Source organism: Emys orbicularis, chromosome 13, assembly GCF_028017835.1.
Source record: "Emys orbicularis isolate rEmyOrb1 chromosome 13, rEmyOrb1.hap1, whole genome shotgun sequence".
Classification (NCBI taxonomy): domain Eukaryota; kingdom Metazoa; phylum Chordata; order Testudines; family Emydidae; genus Emys; species Emys orbicularis.
This window is the reverse complement of record NC_088695.1, coordinates 20415260-20439572: the sequence shown is the minus strand read 5'-3', so window position 1 is coordinate 20439572 and position 24313 is coordinate 20415260. Positions and strand designations below refer to the sequence as shown.

The following is a 24313-nucleotide window of genomic DNA, read 5'->3' as shown; positions in this document are numbered from 1 at the left end:
GGGACAGAGAGAAGGGGTGGTTGGATGGGGCAGGGGTCCCAGTGGGCCATCAGGAATGAGAGGAAGGGTTGGATGGGGCGGCAGGGGGCAGTCAGGGGACAGGGAAGGGGGGGTGGATGGGGCAGGGGTCCCGGGGGGTGTCAAGAACTTTACGTAGGCTTAGCATGCATCTGCATACATTACGCAATGTATGTAATATATAATTTTGTTATTATTTATATAGTTATGGAAAGTAAATAATACATGGAAGAAATGAAAGGTGTTTTTTTTACGTGTTTTTTTTTTTAAGTCATCCCTGTTGGGGCCCCGCCGAAAATGTTTGAATTGGGCCCCGCACTTCCTAAAGCCGGCCCTGCCTGGGAAGGTGGCTGGGGGTTTGGCTGGGACGGTCTGCATTGGGGGATGGGAGACTGGCCTTGAGGGAGGAGACCTGAGCATGTAACCTGAGAACCCAGGAAGGGGTTAGAAGCCAGGTGACACCTTTGCCCAGGAAACTGAAGAAAGGCTGGGGGGAAAGAGGGTTTCAGGAGCTGGCTGGTAATGGAGGGATCTCAGACGGGGCTCTGTCCCCCCCCAATGGAGCTGTGGTGTCCCTGGGACCCCAAGATGGTCCTAAGTGAGGGGGTCCTGTTGTCTGTGCCTGCAAGACCTGTCTTGGACTGTGTTCCTGTCGTCTAAATAAACCTTCTGCTTTACTGACTGGCTGAGAGGCATGGTGAATCGCAGGAAGCCGGGGGTGCAGGGCCTTGTGTCCCCCACACTCTGTGACAGTCAGTTACAGAGCAAGTGTGACAGACACACAGTAACACACACACACACACACACACACACCATCTCACAGTCGGCCATCCACCCACCCACAGGCAGCCACAACCACCCTTCCCCTCCCCCGCCCATCTCAGCCTTACAGACAAAAAGTGACAGGAGAAAAGCTGGCTGAGAAGAGTCAGAGAGAGGGGGGCTGAGGTTTTCAAAGGCTCCTACAGGACTTTAGGGATTAAACTTAATTTTTAATTTAACTGGGATTTGGGCGCCTAACTCCCTTAGGTTCATTGGAAAATTCGGGCAGGGCGGATAGGCAGCTACTAACCAGCGAGAGAGAGAGAGAGAGAGAGACTCACTGTTATATGTGTAAGCAGGGACAGAGAGAGGAGGCTCTGAGACAGGAGGGGCGGGTGCAGTTTTCCAATCCGGGACCGATATTCCAATAGAAGCTCCTGCATTTTCCGAGCGCGGTCTGGTGAGAAGCTGAACCGGAGCTCTGGTTTTGCTCAGATTTCCTCCTGAAAATGATCAGATGTTTCTTAGCTGCCCTGGCGCTGGCCCCGTGTGAGTATTTGTGTGCGCCTCCTTGTGAGAGCATTTGTGTGTGTGTGTGTGTGTATCTGGGGGCGAATCTATTTGTGTGAGTGAACTTTTGTGCTATGAATTTCGGTCGTTATGTGTGTGTGTTGGTGAGAGTACATCTGGGGGTGAATCTCTCTCTGTAACCACAGAAGTGTGTTTGTGTACTGTATTTGTGTGTGTGAGTGTATGTGTATTGAGTGTGTATTCATATGAGCGTATTTGGGTGTGAATCTCTCTGTATAACTGTAGTTGGGTGTTTATGGGGGGTGTATCTGTGTGAGTGTAAGTGTGTTTGTGTATTGGGTGTGTGTGAGGGTATTGGGGTGTGAATCTCTCTGTGTCAGGGTGTGTGTGGGATGGGGGTGTCGCAGGGAGACCTTTGCTCCCTGGACCCCTCATTAGACGTTTATTCAGGAATCTCCCATCCCTGTTCCGAGGGGCCCCGAGCTGCAGCTGGCGGAGTCCGGCCCTGGGGTGGGGCAGGTCTCCGAGCCCCTCATGCTCACCTGCGCAGTCTCTGGGGTCCCCATCACTGATCAGTGCTGCTACTGGCACTGGGTCCGGCAGCCTCACGGGGAAGGGCTGGAGTCGCCGGGGTGGATATACCCCTCTACGGGGCAGACATCCTACCCCCCTTCCCTGCAGGGCGCGGTGACCATCTCCGCAGATGCCGCCAGGAACCAGGTATCCCTGCAACTCGGCTCCCTGACTGCTGCGGACCCCGCCACGTATTACTGTGCCAGGGTCACAGGGACACAGAGACGTGGGGGGCTGGCAGAAAAGGAGGTGGCTCGAAACGTCAGCGGGGCCCATTGAGAGGTGCGGGGAGAGCAATGCAGGGGGAGGAGCAGATATACCGGCAGTGCGGGGCAGGCTTCGCTGTTGGCTGGTGCAGACATTTCATAGGATCATAGAACCAGAGGGTGAGAAGGGACCACAAAGGTCAGGGTGTTTATCGCATCTCGTTACCGGCTTGTAGAGTGAAACAGGCAGCCGGAGAGAGTAGGACACACACCGACACTTCAGCACCCCATCTTGCCACAGAGTCCAAGCCCTCTCACAGACAGACACAACCCCCAGCTCACCTACAGTCACACTCACTCACAAAGGCTGAATCTGTGCCAGGGCTGAGCCTGGCCCCTCTGGGCTCGCCCTGTCAGCTGTGAAAGTACAAATGTTGCTTGTGCCCCGGCACATCTTTCATTACAGATTAAGCGCTGCACTCACACCCAACTAACACAGTGTCAACCCCCCCGCTACCCACATATTCACACCCATACCCACAATGTGCCCCACCCACAATCTCACACCCACAGTCACATCCGCCCACGTGTAAAACTATCCCACCTACACCCACTCCCCTCCCCAGTACCACTCAGCCTCTGACTGCCAGATGCCGGGACTGGACAACAGGGGATGGATCCACTCCCTTATGGCCGGGTTGTGTTAATTCCCTCTGGGGCACCTGGCATTGGCTGCTGTCAGAAGACAGGACACTGGCAGAGGCGTAGCGAGTGCCCTCCGTACCCTCCGACCAGAGGGGGCCCCGCAAGGAAGGGGGACCCTAAAAGTGGCAAAATAAATACCGAATTCCAGTTTCTGCATTGTAAGGGGCCCCGCCCGGACATATGTTCGGAGGGGGGCCACCGTTCGGAGGGGGCCACGTTCTTTGTTGCTACGGCCCTGGACACTGGGCTAGATGGACCTTTGGTCTGACCCAGATGGGCGCTTCTTATGCTCACTCTCAGAAACACCCACCAACACCCGCAGAGTCACATCCGCCTCCCCGACTCTTCTCAGCCTTTCCCCGGCATTACCGGGCTGTGTCCTGTTTACCCCCATCCCATCTGTCTCTTTCTCAAAGACCAGCCACAAGTTATTGTGGTTGATGCCGGAGTCACTGGCTAGACTTCTCCGGCCGGTGTGAAATAAGAGGTGAGAGCAGATGGCCCCTCTAGCCTTAAAATCTATGAGAAATGATTTCGATCTTGGCTTGGAAGGGTTCGATTTTCGTCACTAGCTGCTGGTAAGTGTCTGATTTCTCTGTACACACACAAACAGAGGAAAACACGTTTCCATGAAAAATCATCCAAATTTACAGATAGGCAAAGTAAGAAAAATAGCAATTGAGAATTGATCAGCGTCTTCTTTCAGGCTATTTGTTCTGAAGGGAGATGAATCATTTCCCCCCAGTTGTGCACTGGGGAGGGGGAGGCAGCCACATCTCAGGGGCACGAAGAAGTGTGTTATTATTTACAAGCGGGGGTGGGGGATTTGCACTCTTCCTAGCTTGTGCAGGCCCAATTTACTGCTCACCCCGGGGTCTCCTGCATCACTTCCTTCCCTACACAATCTCCCTGTCTGCCCCCTTCCGTCCCGCTCTCTCTCAGGGACTCCCCGGGCTCTTCCCTGTCGGAATCTCCATGTTCCTCACTCCATCCCCCCTCCTCCCATCCCATGTTCCCCCCATATTTGCCTGATCCCACTGGCTCTGTGAGTCCCATTCCCTCCTCCCCTCTGCCAGGGTCCCCGTTCTCTCCCCACCCATTCCCCCAGCGTGTGGGCCCCGCCCACGCCCCCAGCCTGGACCCACCTGCCCTTCCCCCCTCCCTAGTGATGCCAAAGGGGCAGCAGCAGAGAGAGAAAGGGGGCGCCCGGCACAGTCACGCCAGAGCCCCTCGGCCCTGCTCCCCTTAAAGAGACAGTGACAGAGGTTAGAACAATTGGCCGGTCGTGACCTCCGCTCCACCTTCGCTAGGGAGCAGCATCGCGCTCAGGGCGCTGCTGGGTGCCACTGTTGTGTGTGTTGCAGGGGCTAGAGAGAGAGACTGCGCGCGCACACAGATGGGGACACACGCAGAGACAGACACAATAAGACGGGCACAGACACTCGGATCCAGAGGCGGACACACACTGCACACTGACATAGGCAGGCACACACACACACACACACACACACACACACACACACACACACACACACACACACACACACACACACACACACACCTTTTCCCACGGCAGCTCCGGATCCCCTGTTCACACAGAAGCTACCGTCACCCCCCAGCACTTCATTTCCCCCCAGAATTCGAATCGGTGACGGCGGTTAATTGTCTTTCCCCCAGTGGTTACAGAAATGCCGGGATCTCTGTGGCTGTGTCTCTGCGCGCTGCCGCTGTTCCCAGGTGAGCTCCGCGCAGAGGGGCCGGGGCCTGTCTATGGGACTTTCCTCACCCCGTGACTCCCTCCCAATTCTCCCCCTTCTAGGTTCGGTGGCGGGGAACTCGCTGACCCAGATCCCGGCTTCCCTGCCAGCCACGGAAGGGCAGCGGGTGGAGATCAGGTGTCAATACATCACCTCCTACACCAGCTACGCCCTGGACTGGTACCAGGAGCTGCCGGGGAACCAACCCCTGTTCCTGCTGGGCAGATACTCCAGTGGCTCGGAGCGCAAATCCAGTTCGGTGGCACCTTGGTTCTCCTCCCAGCTGGACAAGGGAGCGAAATCATTCAAACCGTAGACGAGCGAGCTGACTCGGCGGTGTATTTCTGCGCTCTCTGGGATCCCACCGTGCTGCAGAGCGCACCGGGATCCGGACACAAACTGCCGGGGGCGGGGGGAGGTGTCTGAAAGGCGGTTCAGTGTAATTCGAGCTCTCAACCCAAGTAGACCGTTGGGAGACACACTTCAGCCCTCCTGGAAAAACAGTTTTGGAGGACGTAGGCTGCACGAAGGAGATGAGACGCTTTGCAATCTAAGTAGCTACGACACACGGAAGAAGCAACACAACCTGAATTTTAGAGATGGGCAGCTGAGGTGCAGAGGCGCGAAGTGACTTGGCCTACGTGACACAGTGAGAGGGCAGGGCCAAGGCACTGGGCTAGGAAGGAGATGTCTTGGTTATATTAGCATCTCTGCAACAGTCCTGGAAGCTCCTCCAATGCAGGCAGATGAGTCATGTAATCTTACCTTAACCTAGAGGGTGCATCACTCATAAAAACTGATACTAAGACCAGCTTGTGGGAAGCAGACATAGCAGTGAATGTATCTTGTCCCGCAGTAATGGAAAATTTAGGACGGGTTGCATTAAATACAATCCATCCAAGAAGTATTTCAGTTACTTTCCCCGCTTCGCTTCTCCATGGGATTTATTTATAACTGAGCTATAGGCCAGTAGCCGCTAGAACCCACAGCACAGACCTTAACATCCGAAGAAGTGGGCTGTAGCCCACGAAAGATTATGCTCAAATAAATTTGTTAGTCTCTAAGGTGCCACAAGTACTCCTGTTCTTTTTGGGGATACAGACTAACACGGCTGCTACTCTGAAACCAGACCTTAGCTAGGATCTCAGGGGCAGCGAGATCAGGTCGGGGCCAGATTTCAGGGGCCTGCAGCTGAAATTTCACCACCAGCGCAGGGATTTGTTCTTGCAGCTCTCGCCAGTTTTACTGTGATGGGAACTGGGAATCCCACCCGCAGTTTTTAGTGTGTGTCGCGGCCCCGTGTTCTATTAGCGCTCACTGGAGACATGAAGTCAGAGACAGTCTCTGCCCTGAAGAACTTACAAAGAAATTCGAGTAGACAGAGAAACGATTCCTCACTGTGTCCTCGTTATACTCATGGGGAACTAAGTAACAAAGAGAGGAGGGTAAAGTTACCGCTGCTGGGCCGGCTGCTACCACACAGCTACTACGGGTGATTTCTCTCTCATTTTTAAGACGGGAGCGTATGCAAATCGAGTGACCACATTTCCTGTTACACACCCCCGGTGTCCCTGAGTCTGCAGAGGAGACGGCACAGACACGTGTCTCTGCAGTTCACACCCATCCCCGCTTCTCTGCGCACTCGCCTGCAGAATTTTCTCCATAATAGTCAGACAAAACGATGATGCTGTGGCTGCGCGTCGCTTTCATGGTAGCAATTCCCAGAGGTGATTCCTTGCCTGGATATAGAGGGAAGCTCAGTATTACAGTGGCGATGGTTCAGATGAATAATAATATATTTTATTTTTGCAGGTGTCCATTCGCAGATTCAGCTGGTGGAGTCTGGGGGAGGCGTTAAAACCACAGGAGATTCTATCAGCATCTTCTGTAAAGTCTCCGGATTTACCTTTGGAAACTATTGGATGCACTGGTACCGCCAAGCTCCCGGGAAAGCGCCAGAGTGGATCTCCTACATTAACACCGATAGCACTAAAGCGGACTATGCCCACTCAGTGAAAGGGCGATTCACCATCTCTAGAGACAACCCCAACAACCTGCTCTATTTGCAAATGACCGGCCTGAGACCCGAGGACGCGGCTGTGTATCACTGTGCGAGAGACACAGTGACTGGCAGGGAATCTAACCACGTACAAAAACATCCCCTTTGCAGTCACAGCCCGCTGCGCGGAAGGGTCAAACACACACAAAACTGAACCAAGGAGAAAATGTCCCCAGCGCTGCCATCAGCGCGTGATGGACACGGCTTTTGTGGGGCTGCAGAGACAGGTCAGGGCTGGGGCAGGAAACATGGGAGGGCAGCAGACCCTGTTTTCTTTGCTGCACACCTGCCCTTCTGGGTTAGCAGCGAGCTTCCTCTCTCCCTCACCCAGCCCCTAGGGGGCAGTCTCTGCTCTCTTCTGCACTCCCTCACTTAGCTGGTTCCCAAGTAGCCCCTAGGGGATGTGAGGGGTCAGCATTTCTGTGTTGCACCCTGGGTCCCGGGAGACGTGGGTGGATTCCGAGCTGTGGCACGGGGCAGCCCAAACGGGGACAGGGTCAGATGTTACTAGCCCCTTCCATTAAAAAAAGTTGCAATACTATAGTAACATGTATTTGGAAATGTAAAAAAAAAAATAGTGAAATACATTCAAAAATTAATTTGTAATAATTTGAAAATACACTAAACACATTATTTAAAAACATTAAATGCTTTACTGGTATGTATACATTTGCAATTACATAATGGGCTGTTGCTGGGTGATGGTGATTGTTAGGATGAGGTTGGGGGGGGGGTGCCCGGCCCCTTACCATGCCGCTTACCCCCTCTCCTGGAGCCTCAGCGTGCTGCGACCAGGAGCGGCCCCAGACAGCGTTGGAGCCACGGCGCTACAGTGCGCCAGGGCCGCTCCCGGACGCGGCACGCTGAGGCACCGGGGAAGACGGAGGCGGGGGCAGCCTCCGACATATTCGTGGGGGCCCCTGCGGAACATTGCCCCACTTGCCCCCCCCCCCCCCGGGCGGCCCTGGCCCTGCAACACTTGTATAGGATAGAGAGGAGCTGCGGTGATTAAGCTTTGACAGGCTAGGAATTGGAGGCCTGTGCCTTTAAGACCCCAGTCCCAGGAACCCGCCCCCTGCTCCGAGGCTGACATGCAGCGTCCTGTGAGCAGAACGAAAACAGCCTCTGCCCCCCCACACCCCTAGATTAGCGAGCACAGTGGGTGGCTCATCCCACGGAGTCACTGTCCCCCCCCTCCCCCTCCCTAAACGGGGGTTTTGTACCCGGACGGGGTCTGGCAGTGTCTCCCCCCCCCCACGGCTTAACCCTGGCTCTCACCCCCCACCACCGATTTTTCCCCTTCAGCCCCTCTTCTGCCGCTAGCTACAGTAGCTTGAACCCCCCAGGCCAGTAAAATTCTGCCCCCTGCTCAGACCCTGACAGCCCCCCGCTGCGATTTGCCCCCCTTAATCCTTTTAAACCCCCCCAAAGAGGGGGCAGCAAATCCTAAGTAGAAGTAAGGGCAGAGCGAGGGCAGTGGCTACAACGAAGGTTACTGGGCATGCTCAGATCCAGTGAGCATGCGCAGTACAGCCAAAGTAGCAAAACGGGAGCGAGAGCTGTTTGTGCCGCTACACCGGCTCTAGGATTTTTGCCACCCAAGGCAAAAACAATTTTGGCCGCCCCCCCACCCCGTTTTTTATTACCCCACCCCCGGCCCCGCCTCAACTCCGCCCCTTCCCCAAATCCCCAGCCCTGCCTCCTCTCCCCAGGCTCTCAAGCCTGGGAGGGAGAGCAGCGGTGTGCGAAACAGCTGTTTCACGCGCCGCGCGGGATCTCCCCCTCCCTCCCAGGTTTGAGAGCCTGGGAGGGAGGGGGAGACTCCGAGTGGCCGCGGTGCAGGCGCCGCTTCTCCCCCTCCCTCCCAGGCTCTCAAGCCTGGGAGGGAGGGCGAGTAGCGGCGCGCAAGCGGCAGCGGAGGTGAGCTAGGGCGGCCGGGGCACATTTTTAGGGGCGGCATTCTGGCGCCGGCCATGCCGCCCCTAAAAATGTGCCGCCCCAAGCACCAGCTTGTTTTGCTGGTGCCTAGAGCCGGCCCTGATGGTAACCTCTGACAGAGGAGGCCGTTTGTAGCTTTCACTTTACCTGGCTGTTAACCCCAGATTCCCCCCTGTCTTTATGTCCACCCATTAATAAGAATGAAAACTACACACTTCCTTGTCCACACTAAAAACATCCCCTCCCCCACAGTTCTTCTGTCGCTTCACATATACACAAACCTCCCTTCGCTACACTATCGATCGGGCAATCGATTGAGAAAATGCAGTTTGATTGCTCCTGTCAAATAAATGATCTTCCATTTTCATGTCAAAAAGTGTGATGGGGGGGCATTGTTTGTTGCGAGTTCTCTCTCTCTCTCAAACTGTGTCCCTAAAAAGCTACAAGTGAATTAAAGGAAATACGAGGGACCCCTGACAGTACAGTGTGTTGCTGCTGGTCAGAAAGTACCGGGGTGTGTTTGAGGGGTTTGGGGCATTGGCGTTTAGTTGTTTTAGGGACGGCTGTTATTCTTCCTATTTTATTGTCTTTCTTTTTGCTTATTCTCACTTGATTATTTTCCGATTTTATTCATTGGTTTTGGAGGGTTTATTTATTGCTTCCGGCTTTTTATGTTGCCTTTTAGAAAACTTTTTTCATTCTTTAAAAAAAAAACATTTTTGCACAGGGGAGTGTGAAGGTCTCTAAAACCCCCCCGGGCCGGACCCCATCAGCTGCAGCTGCGAAACGGGCACCATTTTGCTATGGCGCACAAGGAGCGAAGAATCTCTCTGTCAGAGACAAATGGTCGCACAGGGGCACAAATACTTCCAGACACAGAGACTCACGTGGGGCCAGGGCTAGTGCAGCCAGGAAATATTTAATCGTTGTTCCGCCGTAAAGAATAACCGCTCCTCCGGCTGCGCCTCTGTCCCCGCATAGCTGTGAACGCTCCGGGCGGCGGCGTTAGCCCCGGGCTCGGGTTAGAGCTTTGCAGCCGCGTGGCTTTCAGAGCGCCGGAGCGCCCAGGGGACGGAGCTGGGATGAGGCGCTGAGGAGATCTTCCCCTTTGCACACCCCGAGCAGTGCGCTGGGAAGGGAGAAGGGAGGGTGCTGTGTGTCTGTCTGTCTTTCCTTCTCTCGCTGTGTGTCACACGTCTGCAGGCTACACTGCAGAACAGCAGGCAGACCCAAGCCGCACTCCCTCCTTGGCATTTGTGTTAGTCTAATGTAAGCGCTGGGGTAGGGGTATGCCGTGTCCCCCACTCTCCCACACACACCCCGGGATTCACGCCTCCCTGGTGCCCCCTGCAGTGACTCAGTTTCCCTGCTCTTCCCACACTGAGAGTGCCAGGTCTCTGCCCTCCGCCCCCCAGGGAACAGATAAACTAATAATGTGCATGGAACATTATATATATTTGACTGGGATAAGAAAGAAAGAAAGAAAGAAAGAAAGAAAGAAAGAAAGAAAGAAAGAAAGAAAGAAAGAAAGAAAGATGGATGAAAATGAACGGAGATTATTAGATTGATAGATAGATCTACGTATACTCTGCCACTAAAAACACATACTCTGAAGGTTCCCTGTATTTTCAAACATTTTCTCACCTTTCCAAGCTGCTAAAATAAACACAAACTGTACCCACACTGGCATTGCTCGGTGAGCTGGAGGGGCGGAGCCTGCCCTGGAGAGGGACGGAGACTCCGGTCTGATGGGTGTCAGGGCGCCCCGGGAACAGGGCGGGTTACTGTGAAGGGGAAAAGCGCAAGCCCAGGTCTCTGCTCCCAGCACCTCACAGCCTGGACCCCGATGAGACATTACCCAGCGCAGCCTGAGGCCGGACTGGAGCAAACCTCCCCCGGGAAGCAAACGCTGCTCCGGGCTCGTGAGCAATGGTCTCTGGGTGTCGGAAGAGGCTTTGGGATCCACCTGGTAACTATCTCCCCTAGGACACCAAAGGCCGCGCACCGCAGGGGAATAAAGTCTCACATCCGGGCGGGCAGTCAGGCTGCCCCCGTGCGCTCCTTCATACGCAGTGTCTCTGGCTCAGGTTTGGTGCCCACTGGAATATCCGCTCCCCCCGTTCCCGGACTCACAGCACCGTTTCTGGGACAGAAGCGAAACAGCCTGGGAGCTGCAGGGCGCTTCTCCCAGGGGAGAGTCTCTGACCCTCCTCAGGGTTGGGGGGTTTCCTGTGTGCTCCGGGAGTCACATCTCCTTGATGTCCCCCGCAGACACTCCGCTTCCTTTCCCTCCCTGCACTCAGCGCACCGGGTCTGTGCCCCGCCCCCCACTGATCTCTGCCCGCCCCGCCCCCCCAGCAGCTGACTTCACCCCTCTGAGCCTGGGGCCCGGGGGTGGAGGTTTTTGTCTCAGCTCACACCGGCAACTCCGCACTGTGCGTCTCTAGCAGCGCAGTGATACCGGGCGGTGTCCTCCCGCCTCAGGCGGCTCATTCCCAGGTACAGCTCGCTCTTGGCGTTGTCTCTGGAGATGGTGAATCGCCCTTGGACCCAAGTCACGTAACTTATGCCAGTCCCGTCGTAGTAAATACGTGAGACAATACAGAGTCTCGGGGCTTTTCCCGGGACTCTGCCGGTACCAGACCATATCGGAGCTGCTGAAGGTGAAGCCGGAGCCTTTACAGGAGAGCCGGATGGACTCCCTTCATTTCTAACAGCCCCCCCGGACTCCACCAGCTGCATCTAGGACTGGGCACCTGAGGCAGAAAACACATTCATTATCATAATGATCATTGTTCTTACCTATGGACTGTCACTAGGGTGATAAGGGGCATCTAAATAGACAGAGAGACAAGTTCCTAGCTAATACAGTGGAGGAAAGCATAGCTGGAGAGAGAATGCAGTAAAGGGGAAATGCGGATGGCTGTAGAGGTAATGCAGTACAGGGACAATGGATGGATGAATAGCCAGTGGAGGATTAGATACATAGAAAGAGATGAGATAGTGCTGAGAATTGAATGATGTATAGATAAGACTGAAGAAAGGAAGGAAGAAAGAAAGAAAGAAACGAAGGATATACAGACCCCTGCAACTAATACATACTCCGAATGTTCCCTGTATTTTTAAACATTTTCTCACCTTTCCAAGCTGCTAAAATGAACACAAACTGTACCCACACTGGCATTGCTCGCTGAGCTGCAGGGTAACTTCTCCCTGTCAGGGTAAGGAGGGTTTAGCCCTTAACTGCACAAACACAAGACTCGGCCGCTTCTGCCTAGTGCAGCCTCCCAGCCGCTGCTGCCGGGTTTGGAAGGGAAACGAAGTCAACCCCCTTCCCACACCACACCCTGCTCCTAAAGAGAGGCGGAGACTCCGGTCTGATGGGTGTCAGAACAGGGCCGAGTTAGACGCTACAGGTCCTTTTTTTTAATCTCAGATCTGCGTAGGGTTTCATGCAGTGGAAGCCTAAACCATAAGGCCGGAGATCCCAGTAATTGGCTGGATTTCACCCTGAATAGGGACATTGGACTATAACCTGTGGACTATTTCCAAAAGAACTTTGCAAATACAAGCTCACCATCTCTGCTACATATCTGAACCTCAAGAATTGAATTCATGTCTGTATGTATATTGATCTTTGAACCAACACTCTCTTAGGAATCAGATCTAAGATCTTTTGGGTAAGATCTAAGTTATAATTTGACCTGGGTTTGTGGGATCAGAACAACCTTTTCTTTTGCATGATGGAATAAGATTTTCAGGAATCCAAATCATATTTTGACGTGAGTACCTGAGTGCAGGCCAGAAGCTGGGTACTTTATGGGAACTGCCTTGTTTGGACTTCTGAGTAATCAGTGAGGTAATACAGAAGCTAACTTGGTAAATCTAAATATGTAAATATCCACCAGCTTTTGGGGTTTGTTTGCACTTCACCCTAATTGAGTGATCTGAACTGGCTCCCACAGGGTCCACCGTCACACTATCTATCTATCTCATACACCCCCTTAGCTAGCTATCTAGCCTTCACACTCCTCTCTATATTGATCTATCCATCCCATACACACCAAACATGGGCACATGCATCCCATATATACACGCCTCTCTCGTCCTGAAATATCTGCAGCCCAGCACAGCAGGGCGGACCTGGATCCGGCTGTCTCACTCTCTTTCCTGCTGCATGGAGTGCAGTTGTAGCCACCAAGCTCCCAGGATATCAGACACAAGGCGTGTGAGGTAATATTTTGTATTGGATCAACTTCTATTGGCGGGACAGAGACAAGTTCAGCAGCCACGTAGAGCTCTTCTTGGGGTCTCTTTCCTGCTGCGTTTCTCAGGCAGAAGTTAACACTGACTTGTCACTATGCAGAGTTGCTGTATCCCTGTTGGTCCCGGGATATTGGAGATCCAAGGTGGGTGAGGGGATATCTTCTAGTGGATCTCTCTCTCGCTCACCAGCAGAAGTCGGTCCGGTAAAAGAGATGGCCTCCCCCACCTTGTCCCTCGCAGAGGGGCGGGAGGCTGAGAGAAGGGGACAAGCCAGGCGGGTTCAGCCCCCTCACCCCCCCCCCCCCCGCTCCCTGTCTCTGTGTCACCGTGTCTCTCCGGGCACAGTAATAGGTGGCGGTGTCCGCAGCTGTCAGCGAGCGGAGCAGCAGGGAGAACTGGTTCTTGGAGGAATCGCGGAGAGGGTTATTTGGCCTTGGAGAGACCGGGCGTAGTCTACGCGCCACTGCGAGTTGTACCAGTCAATCTCTCCCAGCCAGTCCAGCCCTCCCCCGGGAAGCTGCCGGTACTAATCCCAGTAATCAGCAGTGACGGAGCCAGCTGCACCTGGGAAAGGGCCCCTGGGAACATGAATAAATGAATAAACCAATGGACCCAGCGAGCAAAGAGTCTCCCGCACTCGCCCTATATCCCCCCCCCAGTACTCACCTGGGGCCAGGGCCAGCAGAGCAGCCAAGAGCCAGGTCATCGTGCCTCGGACCGAAGCAAAACACCCGGCTCCTCTCTCTGGCCTGGGGAGAGTCTCTGAAACCCTCCGCAGCTTCTGCTGGAACCTGAGACCCAGAGCGGGGCGGGGGGCAAATACTGCACCACCCCTGGTGTCGAATCCTGTCTCACTGGCATAGGGAGCGAGGCGTTCACACAGCTACAATGCAGCTCGCTCACTCTCGCACGGTCATTAATTTAACACACACACACGCAGCCCTGCACTGGCACTTTATCTCTCACAGAGACCAGCTCGCTCTTTAGCAACCACATGTCTTAACATTCCTGCGACTGTCACTGTCCCTTAAGGGCCTAGCGGCGGGAAAGGCGGATTAACCCTTAACTGCGGGGACACAGCGGATGCAGCTTCGCTCTCCTGCAGGCTGAGGGACAAGGCGGGTGTGAAACAGGAAATGCAGCTGCCTCCCTTCTCATATCCTGTACGCTAACAGGGGATTGTCAGTTCTGACTGGCGTCCGGGTGTCCAGACATTAGACAGGTCCCCTATTGGGGGAACTACGGGGAACACGCTCCCCTGCAGGAGACAACTGAAGACGAGTCCCGTTATTCAAGACCAGGGGCTCTCTCAGAAATTAGACCCCTCCCCTTTCTTTACCAATGGAATAATGAAAGAATGAGTAAATAAAATTATTTTGCTCCCTCCTTCCCCACCAGAGATAACTAAGCTCCAGGCCTGAGTGACCAACACCTCAGAAGGAAAGTAACATCATCCCTTTAATAGTCACCATCACAACATGATCGTACCGCTTTTACCAACAGGTGGGGGGCGGGGAGAGAAGTGTTCGCTCTCTTTCCATAGAAGGCAAATAATTCGCCGGTCTGAGTCATCAACTAGGCTGTCAGAGTTCCTGGCTACTTGGAGGGATAATGAGAATTTGCAGGACGGAGTTGGATGGTAATTGCAGACATACCGAGGGTTGCAGTGTCTGTCTCTGAGAACTCCAGGGTCAGGGACATGTGATGCTTGGTTTGGAACAGGAAACGCAGCTAAGCAGTCTACGTATCCTGTAATCTGATAGCCGAGTGTCAATTCCAACTGACAAGAAGGGAGTGGGGAGGGTATTCCAACACCCCCTTTGCAATAGCAGCGTGTCCCCAAATGTGTCTCTTTCTTGTTCTGCCCATGTTGAGTATGGATGATATCCCCACACTATGGAACCAGAGACATATCGCTGAGGGACGAGGCCTTGTCTAGAAACCCGGGGCCTCCTGGGTTACCCCTGAGTGGGCCGGTTTCAATGCTTTGTACTAGAGAACGACAAGGCCACTGTTCCTGACTTTGCCATTACAAGGTGCTCCCGTGAGCGAAGGACCAGGCACCCAGTGCTGTGAACCTTGAGATCTCCTAGCAGGGAAAGGGGGCGGGGGTGGTCCCTAAAGCATCTTTCCCTAATAATGTATCTCCGGCCCAGTGCTGAACCTTCTGTTCCACAACGAGGGGCCAATGAAGGGGGCACTGTCGGATATTCCAGCAGCCAATGTAGGTCGCACGCTGATTGGGGGGCACCAAAGAGAACCAGTGCTGCCCTCCAGTGGTAGGTATTAGGATAGAAGACAGAGTAAAAACTACTTTAAAAGAACATTAAGGTGGCTAAGACTCATAGACTTTAAGGTCAGAAGGGACCATTACGATCTTCTAGTCTGACCTCTTGCACATTGCAGACCACAGAATCTTTTCCACCCACTCCTGTAACAACCCCCTGACCTATGTCTGAGCTATTGAAGTCTTCAACTTGTGGTTTAAAGACTTCAAGGTGCAGAGAATCCTCCAGCAAGTGACTCATACCCCATGCTGCAAAGTAAGGCAAAAAAACCCCAGGGCCTCTGCCAATCTGCCCTGGAGGAAAATTCCTTCCCAACCCCATCTATGGTGATCAGCTAAACCCTGAGCATGTTGGCAAGACTCACCAGCCAGACACCCAGGAAATAATTCTCTGTAGTAACTCTGATCCCACCCTATCTAGTGTCCCATCACTGCCCATTGGGCATATTTACCTGCTAATAGTCTAAGATCAATTAATTGCCAAAATTAGGCTATCCCATCATACCATCTCCTCCATAAACTTATCAAGCTTAGTTTTGAAGCCAGATATGTCTTTTGCCCCCACTATTCCCCTTGGAAGGCTGTTCCAGACCTTTACTCCTCTAATGGTTAGAAACCTTCAAGTGGCCAGTTCATATCCATTTGTTCTTGTGTCCACATTGGTACTGAGCTTAAATAATTCCTCTCCCTCCCTGGTATTTATCCCTCTGATATATTTATAGAGAGCAATCATATCTCCCCTCAGCCTTCTTTTGGTTAGGCTAAACAAGCTCCTCGAGTCTCCTTTCATAAGACAGGTTTTCCATTCCTCGGATCATCCTAGTAGCCCTTCTCTGTACCTGTTCCAGTTTGAATTCATCCTTCTTAAACATGGGAGACCAGAACTGCACCCAGTGCTCCAGATGAGTTCTCACCAGTGCCTTGTATAACGGTACTAACACCTCCTTATCTCTACTGGAAATACCTCACCTGATGCATCCCAAGATTGCATTAGCTTTTTTCACAGCCATATCACATTGGCAGCTCATAGTCATCCTGTGATCAACAAATACTCTGAGGTCCTTCTCCTCCTCTGCTACTTGCAAGTGATGCATTCCAAGCTTATAACAAAAATTATTGTTATTAATCCCTAAATGCATGACCTTGCACTTTTCATTATTAAATTTCATCCTATTACTATTACTCCAGTTTACAAGGTCATCCAGATCTTCCTGTAGGATATCCCAGTCCCTCTCTGTATTGGCAATACCTCCCAGCTTTGTGTCATCCGCAAACTTAATTAGCACATTCCCATTTTTTGTGCCAAGAGCAGTAATAAAAAGATTAAATAAGATTGGTCCCAAAACCGATCCCTGAGGAACTCCACTAGTAACCTCCTTCCAGCCTGACAGTTCACCTTTCAGTATGACCCATTGTAGTCTCCCCTTTAACCAGTTCCTTATCCACCTTTCAGTTTTCATATTGAGCCCCATCTTTTCCAATTTAGCCAATAATTCCCCATGTGGAACCGTATCAAATGCCTTACTGAAATAGAGGTAAATTAGATCCACTGCGTTGCCTTTGTCTAAAAAAATCTGTTACCTACTCAAAGAAGTCTTCTTCATATACGTTCTAACTCTAGCAGGGAATGGCCTCATGATTGTAATCGTAAGGGCTGACCAGCATCTCCAGATCCTGAGGTATTTCTTCCTGAGCAACCTTTCCTTCCTAGAGATCTGGTACACCACTACCATCATACCCAAAATGTTGGAGACGTTCCTGGTGGCTAGAACGACCATCTGTGTTTATTGCTGCCTAGTGCAGTCATTCTTTCACTTCTTCTCGGGCGTCACTGAATTCCTGATTCTATCAGCCATGTCCTTTGACCACTATATCGCTATATGCAAACCCCTGCACTACAGCATCATCATGAGCAAGAAAGTCTGCTTCCTTTTGGCTCTCGGAGCCTGGGCATTGGGCTTCTTGATTATCTTCTCCCAGGCTGCTTTGCTCCTGCAGTTGCTGTTCTGTACCGATAACATTATCAACCATTTTTATTGTGACATTGGGCCCCTCTTGAAACTGGCCTGTGCAGACACAAGCGTCATCGAGTTCCTTGGCTACCTGGGGTCCGTCAACATCATACCAATCAGCCTGCTCTGCAGAGTGGTGTCTTACACCTACATCATCACTACCATACTCTACATCCACTCCACTAGTGCGCACCAGAAGGCGTTTTCCACCTGCACGTCCCATCTCACTGTGGTCTCCATACTGTACAGAGCGGTTGTCTTAATGTATTTGAAACCCATGGCCCACTCCTCCCTCAGTCCCAACAAGGTTTTGTCTGTCCTCAACACTGTCCTAACCTCCTTGCTGAACGCCTTCATATACCCCATAAGGAACAAAGAGGTGAAAACAGCCCTGAGGAAAGCTATGAGCAAGAGAAAGACTTGGTCAGAATGTCTGTGGTTCCTGAGAGGGTAAAGAAATGATATCGTTTCCTGGTTTTGCCACAGACTGTTGACCTTCACTGCAAACAAGGTGTGTTTTCACATTGACATGCATAGTTCCAATGGAGAAAAGGTAAATGTAGTTTTTAATCTCATTATTATTAGTGGTGGTAAAAAGCACGTGGAACGTAGGGGGTTGACTTTGATGAGCTACATCAAGGCTAAATTACCTGTGCCCTGTCTCCACCAGGATCTTACACCATGTTATCCTTCTCATTAGGAGAAAACACCTATTTTCGCAGTGAAGACAAAGCCATAACAAAGGAGAGATTTTCAAAGGCCAGGACAAGAGTTGGGCCTGCAACTCCCATTGACTTATAATGGGAATTGGTCACCGCAATGCCCTTTATGCTTTTGGAAACCTCCACATAAGGATCTGAGTCCACTGAAGTCCATGATGATCTCACCATTGATTTCAAATGATTTTTGGATCCAGCTCTAGTGGGAAGAATTGGAAGGAAGGGTTATCTGATCGGATGTGATACAGAAGAAATGGTTTAAACTCCTAGCTCCATCATGGATTTAGAGATAACCCTTAAATTGGGATTTTCAAATTAGCATATGGTAAGTGGTAATTTGCGTGTAACGACGCTGTTATCTCAGTACGGTCCTTGAGGTGCTACTGGAATGCAACTAATAGCAATGAAGGACTTGAGTCAAGCCTCACTGAAATCAACAGGAGTCTTTCAATGGCACGTAATAGCCTAGTCCCCTGTGGGCTGTAATACTCCGCTCTCATTTTGGTGGTTGGGGTAGTGTGCAGGTGCTGAGTGGCGGTGGGGGTCTGAGCCTTATCCTCCATCTAAATGACTTGCCAGTGAGGAAAGCAGCTGGATTTTTAAATATGAAGCTCACCCACAGCCTTTGCATATCTGCTCTTCAGATAACTATAAAGGGTTTAGATGGGCTGAGAGAAATACATTTGACCCTTTTATAGTGAGGAAAAAATGTGTATGGATTGGTCTATGCAGAAGGTCCCCAAAACCACTGAGAGTGTATCAGGAAAAGGCAGTCTTTCCTACTTTAAACCTATGAGCCAGATTTTCAGTGGGTGTAGATCAGAAAAGGGGCTACAATGGTTTACAGCAACTGGGGATAACAGTAGTGATCATTTCAGTTGTGGCATTGGACCCATTCTAAAACTGGCCTGACATCTCCAGAATAGAGTTCATGAATTTTAGAGTAACCATCATTCTTCAGGGCAACTCATTCACATTGACATTGACATCTTACATTGTTAGAGAGACAAGGTGGGTGAAGTAATATCTTTAATTGGACCAACTTCTGTTGGTGAGCGAGACAAGCTTTCGAGCTACACAGAGCTCTTCCTCAGGTCCCATAAAAATTAGTCCAAATATATTACCTTACCCACCATGTCTCTCTGATATCCTGGGACCAGCAAAGCTACAACAACACTGAATACATCTTGCATCTTTATAATATCTACGTTCATTCAGGTCCCTTCCACAAGTGGCAAAAAAATGGAATTTTCTACTTGTGTCACTCATCTGATGGTGGACAAGATATTTCACACAACAGTGATCTTTATATACATGAGATCCTCAACCCAAACCAACCTAATAGCCTTTTAGCCAAGGTAACAAGCCTTGTGCATGGGGGGAAGCAATATATATGATATATCTTGACTATAGTGAGGCTTTAGATATTCTCTTACATGATCTTCTCATAAACAAACTAGGGAAATTTAAACAGTTTTTTAGCAGTGGTAACTCCCTTGAGTTAGAGGCACAGTATTCCATGACCAGAGGACCATACTTGTGACTAAGGACTCAATTTTGTTTAAAGCTAAGGGACAAACATGCCTAAAAGAGTTAGGTGTCCAACTCTAACTGAAACGCAGTGAGATCTGGATGCCTCGATTCCGTAAGCTCCTTTGAAAATCCCATCCTAACTCCTTTGCAGAATCAGGGCTTAAGAACTCACAGAAAAACATACATGGTTGGAGAGGAACTGCATTACATCCACAAGTAGAACTTGTATAGACTTCATTGAGAAACGAAAATTCAGACGTGAAAAGTTTGATACATTTTTTAATTAGCAAGTGAAACTCTGACACTAGTTTGCAACTCCTCATTAAGAGGAACTGTAGGGAGTTGGAGAAATTGGACTCCTGGTGGGACATAGGCAGAGACAAAACAGTCACTCCCAGCAAACAATATTTGAGTGTAGTCAAGAAACAATGCTAGAAACCAATACAAAAAGTTTAGTCTCACCCAGAAATGATTACTTCAAGGAAAGGACAATAACAGAAGTATGAAAGGTTGAAATCTCTGAACCTTTACCTTTGATATGAATATAATACTAATTCTAAAGGTTAGTTGAAAAGAGAGGTGAGAATCCATTTGTTCAGTGATCTATAGATTGGCAGGGTTAAACTCACTGAACCTTGTAAAACTTTGACATTTTTGAAGGATAGTGAAGTTGAGTTCTGGACCGGCTCTATGGACCAGCAACCGAAGCACAGTTCTAGGAGCGGCATTCTGGGAGGTTTTTTTTTTTTTTTTTTTTTTTTTTGCCTGGGGCGGCAAAAACCCTAGAGCCCTAGTTGAGTTTCAGTGGAATTAAGTTCTACTTCTATAGAACCGAGCAGTTTAGAAAATGTTTTTATCGTAGATCAGGTGGCATTCTTCACCAACTTCTGTTCTCTTCTGCAAGACAAAGGAGAGCTTTTGGAATTTCTGATTATTATCCCAGTTCCTGGAATGTGCTGGCACATATCTTCCTGGTGATAACTCATGAATGGTTTTGTTCTGTAGAGTGTGTGAGATTGTCAAAGGCAGCCAGGGGAATTGGGCACCCTTTAAAAGTCAAAGGCAGTTGGGCAATGAATGTAGGGGATGAGGATGCTGTCTGCTGTAGGGGATATTTCCAACACTCTCTTACAGGGGAGATGTAACGCTGCTATATTTATGGTTGAGATTCGCTTACAGTTAAATAACCCTTTGTCCTGAGTGCTCAGAGTTCCACTTGCCTACTCAGATGCTGCTGAAAATTGTCAGGTCTTGTTGGGGTCCTGGGTAGGGTTAAAGCTCCACATTTGGCAGTAATTTATGAGAGGGTTTCCCGAGTCAATGCCCCCCCGAAATATACCATGTGAGATCAAAACTTTACTGTTGTCGTAACTCTGTTGCTCACATCTGGGGCTCAGATTATGGCTCTGATCTGCCACAAACAATACCAACGCACTCGGGACCGATCTCTGTTGGTGTCCAGAGAAAGTAACATGTTGTTGGGGGTAGGCTGACAAGCAGGAGAAAGTCTCATGCACATGGGCATCGGGACAAGGTCATCTTTGCTTAACCGAGAGTTTTCCGACAGCCTTGCATCAGTGTAACTGGCTGGCTCCAACAGGCAGATTGTGCCTGTTTAACCCCGTGTTTTCTACGTTTGGGTCCAGACCTCAGCAGCATTCTGAGAACACATCTTGTGCATGCTGCCTACTCCAGCTAAGGTGCTCTTTTTGTAAATTTGTCGTAGGACCAAAGCTTCAGGTTTAAGGGTTAGTCTTTCACAGTGCTCGAAAGTGCATATAAATAGTCAGATTGTTTTGCAAACTGCAACGTTTAATGTGGTCCAGTGTTAGTGTTAGTCGACTGAGGTTATTTGGGCCGAGAGTTCGTTAGATACAGACCCCAAATTAGGAGCTGACTTCAAGTTATTATTCCAGTTGCTCTAAAACCCATGTGCATAGGGATAATGGCTTCAAAATTGGGATGCCACTAGGCCGTCTGGTGTAGAGGTTGTGATGCTAATTGGAGGTTGCTGGATTAAGGGGTTCCACAGCACTCCCACTGTACAATGATCCGGTTCTGTCGCTTTTAGATTGGAATAACCCTTTTTGGTGCTGACATGGGAAATCTAAGCTCTGATCCACACACAATTGACATCACTTCTCTGCCCCTTGGTCCCAAGCTGAGCTAAGGGGCAGTTTACAAATTGTTCAAACTTATTGCCCTTTAAAAGCTTTAGTACCTCTGCTTAGACACAGCTCCCATCTCTGAGCACTCTTTTTCCTCAGGCACTCCTTGACAAGTGACAGCAATATCCTCTGAGTCTTATACTCGTATGGGAAGTCATAGGAACAGGCATGGCTCCCTTGAATACAAGGGCCAACACGCAGGTTCCTGAGATGCCGTCAGACCTGCGTGCTGACAAACAGGTGCTATATATGGGGCAGTTTTTCTGGGTTCTTTTCTAAAAGTGAGAGAGTTGCAAGATTTCACCCAAGATGTGAAAGAGTGGGGTATGTCTACACAGCAACTAGCCACCTGTGGCTGGCGAAAGCCAAACCGACTTGGGCTCTTGGGGCTCGGCAGCGGGGCTGTTTCATTGCTGTGTCGACTTCCGGGCTTGGGCTGCAGCCTTAGCTCTCAGATCCTCCCACCTCACGGGGTCCTAGAGGCCCGGATCCAGTCAAAGCCTGGAAGTCTAACTATATGGGTGACAACAGGGTTAAGCCCTTCTTCGTTTACTAATTACATATTTGTTTTCCTGATGAGGATTTTTCTTTCTCCAAAGAACAGCAAAATACCAAAATATTTCTCATAGGAATTAAATCTGCCCTCTTCAAGGCACAAATTAGGATACAAGTTCATTTCTCACTCAGTCTGGTGCATCTGCTTTGAAAATGAGTGAAATGATCACAAGTTTGGATGAATCTAGTCGACTACATTTATTTATCCTTACAACTGTACCAAAAAGAAATGTTGGGATATCCCTAGGAATTCATCAGAAAAGACTAGCAAAGAATATTATGAAATAACTAAATTGAGACTAATACTTTGTAGTAAAATCTAAAATGTTTCTTAATTTCTTATTCCCGTTAGAGAGAGAGAGAGAGAGATAGAGCGAGAGAGAATATGGGTAATGGTACAATGATCAGTGAGTTCATTCTCTTGGGATTTCCCAATCTTCATGGAATGCAGATGATGTTCTTTGGTGTCATTTTATTCATGTATCTCTTAACTCTTTTGGGGAACAGCCTCATCATCACAGTTGTGTGGGCTGATCAAAAACTTGACACTCCGATGTATTTCTTCCTCTGTAACCTCTCCTTGCTGGAGATCTCGAGCACGACCCTTGTGGTCCCAAAGATGCTGGCCAACCTACTCTCGGACAGAACAACCATCTGTTTTTCCTGTTGCATGGCTCAAGTTTTTCTCCATTTCTCCCTGGGCACTACGGAGTCGGTCATCCTGACGTCCATGTCTTTCGACCGCTACTTGGCTATATGCCGACCATTGCATCATGCCACCAACATGACTAGCAGAGTCTGTTTCCATTTCTAGGTTGGCTTGGAGGAATTGTGCTCATCTTCTTCCATTCGCTGCCAGTGTGGATCCTGCCGTTCTGCAGAGACGATCGAGTTGACCATTTCTATTGTGACCTTGGGCCACTTCTGAAACTGTCTTGTGTTGACACATCCATCATAGAGTTCACAGGTTTTATAACAACTGTCATACTGCAGGGCAGTGCATTTCTTTTCACGTTGACATCATACATCTTTATCATATCTACTATCATCCAGATCCCTTCCTCCACTGACCAAAAAAAGGCTTTTTCTACTTGTGCTGCTCATCTGACAGTGGTTAATATATTTTATGGGGCACTGATATTTATGTATATGAGACCCTGACTCATTCTTCCTTTAGGATAAACAAGGTGGTCTCCTTACTCAACACAGTCCTAGTTCCAGTTTTAGACCCTTTCATCTATACCATCCCAAACACAGTGTTCAAAGAGTCCCTGAGCAAAATGATAAACAGGAAAAAGAAATCCCTACACATTTACGATTCTCTGGGCTGTAAGAACTAAGATTTAAACCCAAACACAATAAGCGAGGTTTCCCTACTGTTCTGAGCGAGGCTAAGGATCAGATGAAGGTGGAATTTTAATGTATAGCTTCTGGATTTGGATCTGTGGATTGTGTTCACCATGATAATATCTTGCAGATTTTAGCAGTGTTTTTAATCCATTGATTTGGATTTTCATTTTATATACATTTTATATACTTGTGACTTTGGCCTCAAATAAATTCAGAGCTTCTAGTAGCATTATTTTTTAAAAATGCATTTTGGATCTAAAATGTCAAAGGCTGGGTTAATGTATTTGTAGGTAGAAATTGGATTATGTAAAAAGTTGGTTATATAAAATGTGAAATTTATAGTGTGCTCCATGCGTGTATTTTTACAGTTGCATTTACTATGTTTATTAACAATGATTCCTTTTCACTGCTTTTACCCAGTAGTTTTGTAATATTTTTCAGTATGTCCTGAAGGTGTTAAAAACACAACATGAACAAAAGTTGAGGTTTCTAAACTGCCTAAGGGAGCTAGACATGCAAATCCCTTTGAAAGGTCCTTGGCTTTGCTGCCTAATTCTCTTAGGCTTACTTGAAAAGCCAAACTTTAGTGATTTATATATTTCTATTAAATATTATATAAACCAATTATTTTGTACTCTTCATATTACTATATTGTTAATGCTGAAATATTAGAAATAAGACTATACATAATTCCTTTATTTCTTGGTTTTGTTCTATACATTTTAAAACATTATTTTCTTTAAATTTCCAAAATAAATAAATAAATAAACAAAAGAATTACATATTACTCGAGGCCAGGGGTCGGCAACCTTTGGCATGCGGCCCACCAGGGAAATCCGCTGGTGGGCCAGGATGGTTTGTTTACCTGCAGCGT

The 24313-nt window shown here is 49.5% G+C and overlaps 1 protein-coding gene and 2 pseudogenes across 1 annotated transcript; 2 read left to right on the top strand and 1 right to left on the bottom strand.

Annotated features, from left to right (window-relative positions):
* The window catches only part of LOC135887575 (zinc finger protein 271-like), a 167661-nt pseudogene that overhangs the window by 76263 nt on the left and 67085 nt on the right, over positions 1-24313 (bottom strand).
* LOC135888093 (olfactory receptor 6X1-like) lies at positions 4484-17568 on the top strand. The gene is made up of 5 exons (XM_065415904.1): positions 4484-4532; positions 4615-4806; positions 6365-6661; positions 14972-15094; positions 16694-17568. Exons 1-5 carry the CDS (start codon positions 4484-4486, stop codon positions 17566-17568), a joined length of 1536 nt encoding a protein of 511 aa, XP_065271976.1.
* On the top strand, positions 22475-23429 carry LOC135888092 (olfactory receptor 6X1-like; annotated as a pseudogene).

What these genes read in the sequence shown, in the direction of transcription:
- LOC135888093 (XM_065415904.1), top strand. Translation starts at nt 4,484, where the DNA reads ATGCCGGGATCTCTGTGGCTGTGTCTCTGCGCGCTGCCGCTGTTCCCA. An exon ending in TGGCTCGGAGCGCAAATCCA is followed by an intron (nt 4,807 to 6,364) that starts GTTCGGTGGCAC and finishes TTATTTTTGCAG; the next exon opens with GTGTCCATTCGCAGATTCAG. An exon ending in GGACGCGGCTGTGTATCACT is followed by an intron (nt 6,662 to 14,971) that starts GTGCGAGAGACA and finishes TCTCCGGCCCAG; the next exon opens with TGCTGAACCTTCTGTTCCAC.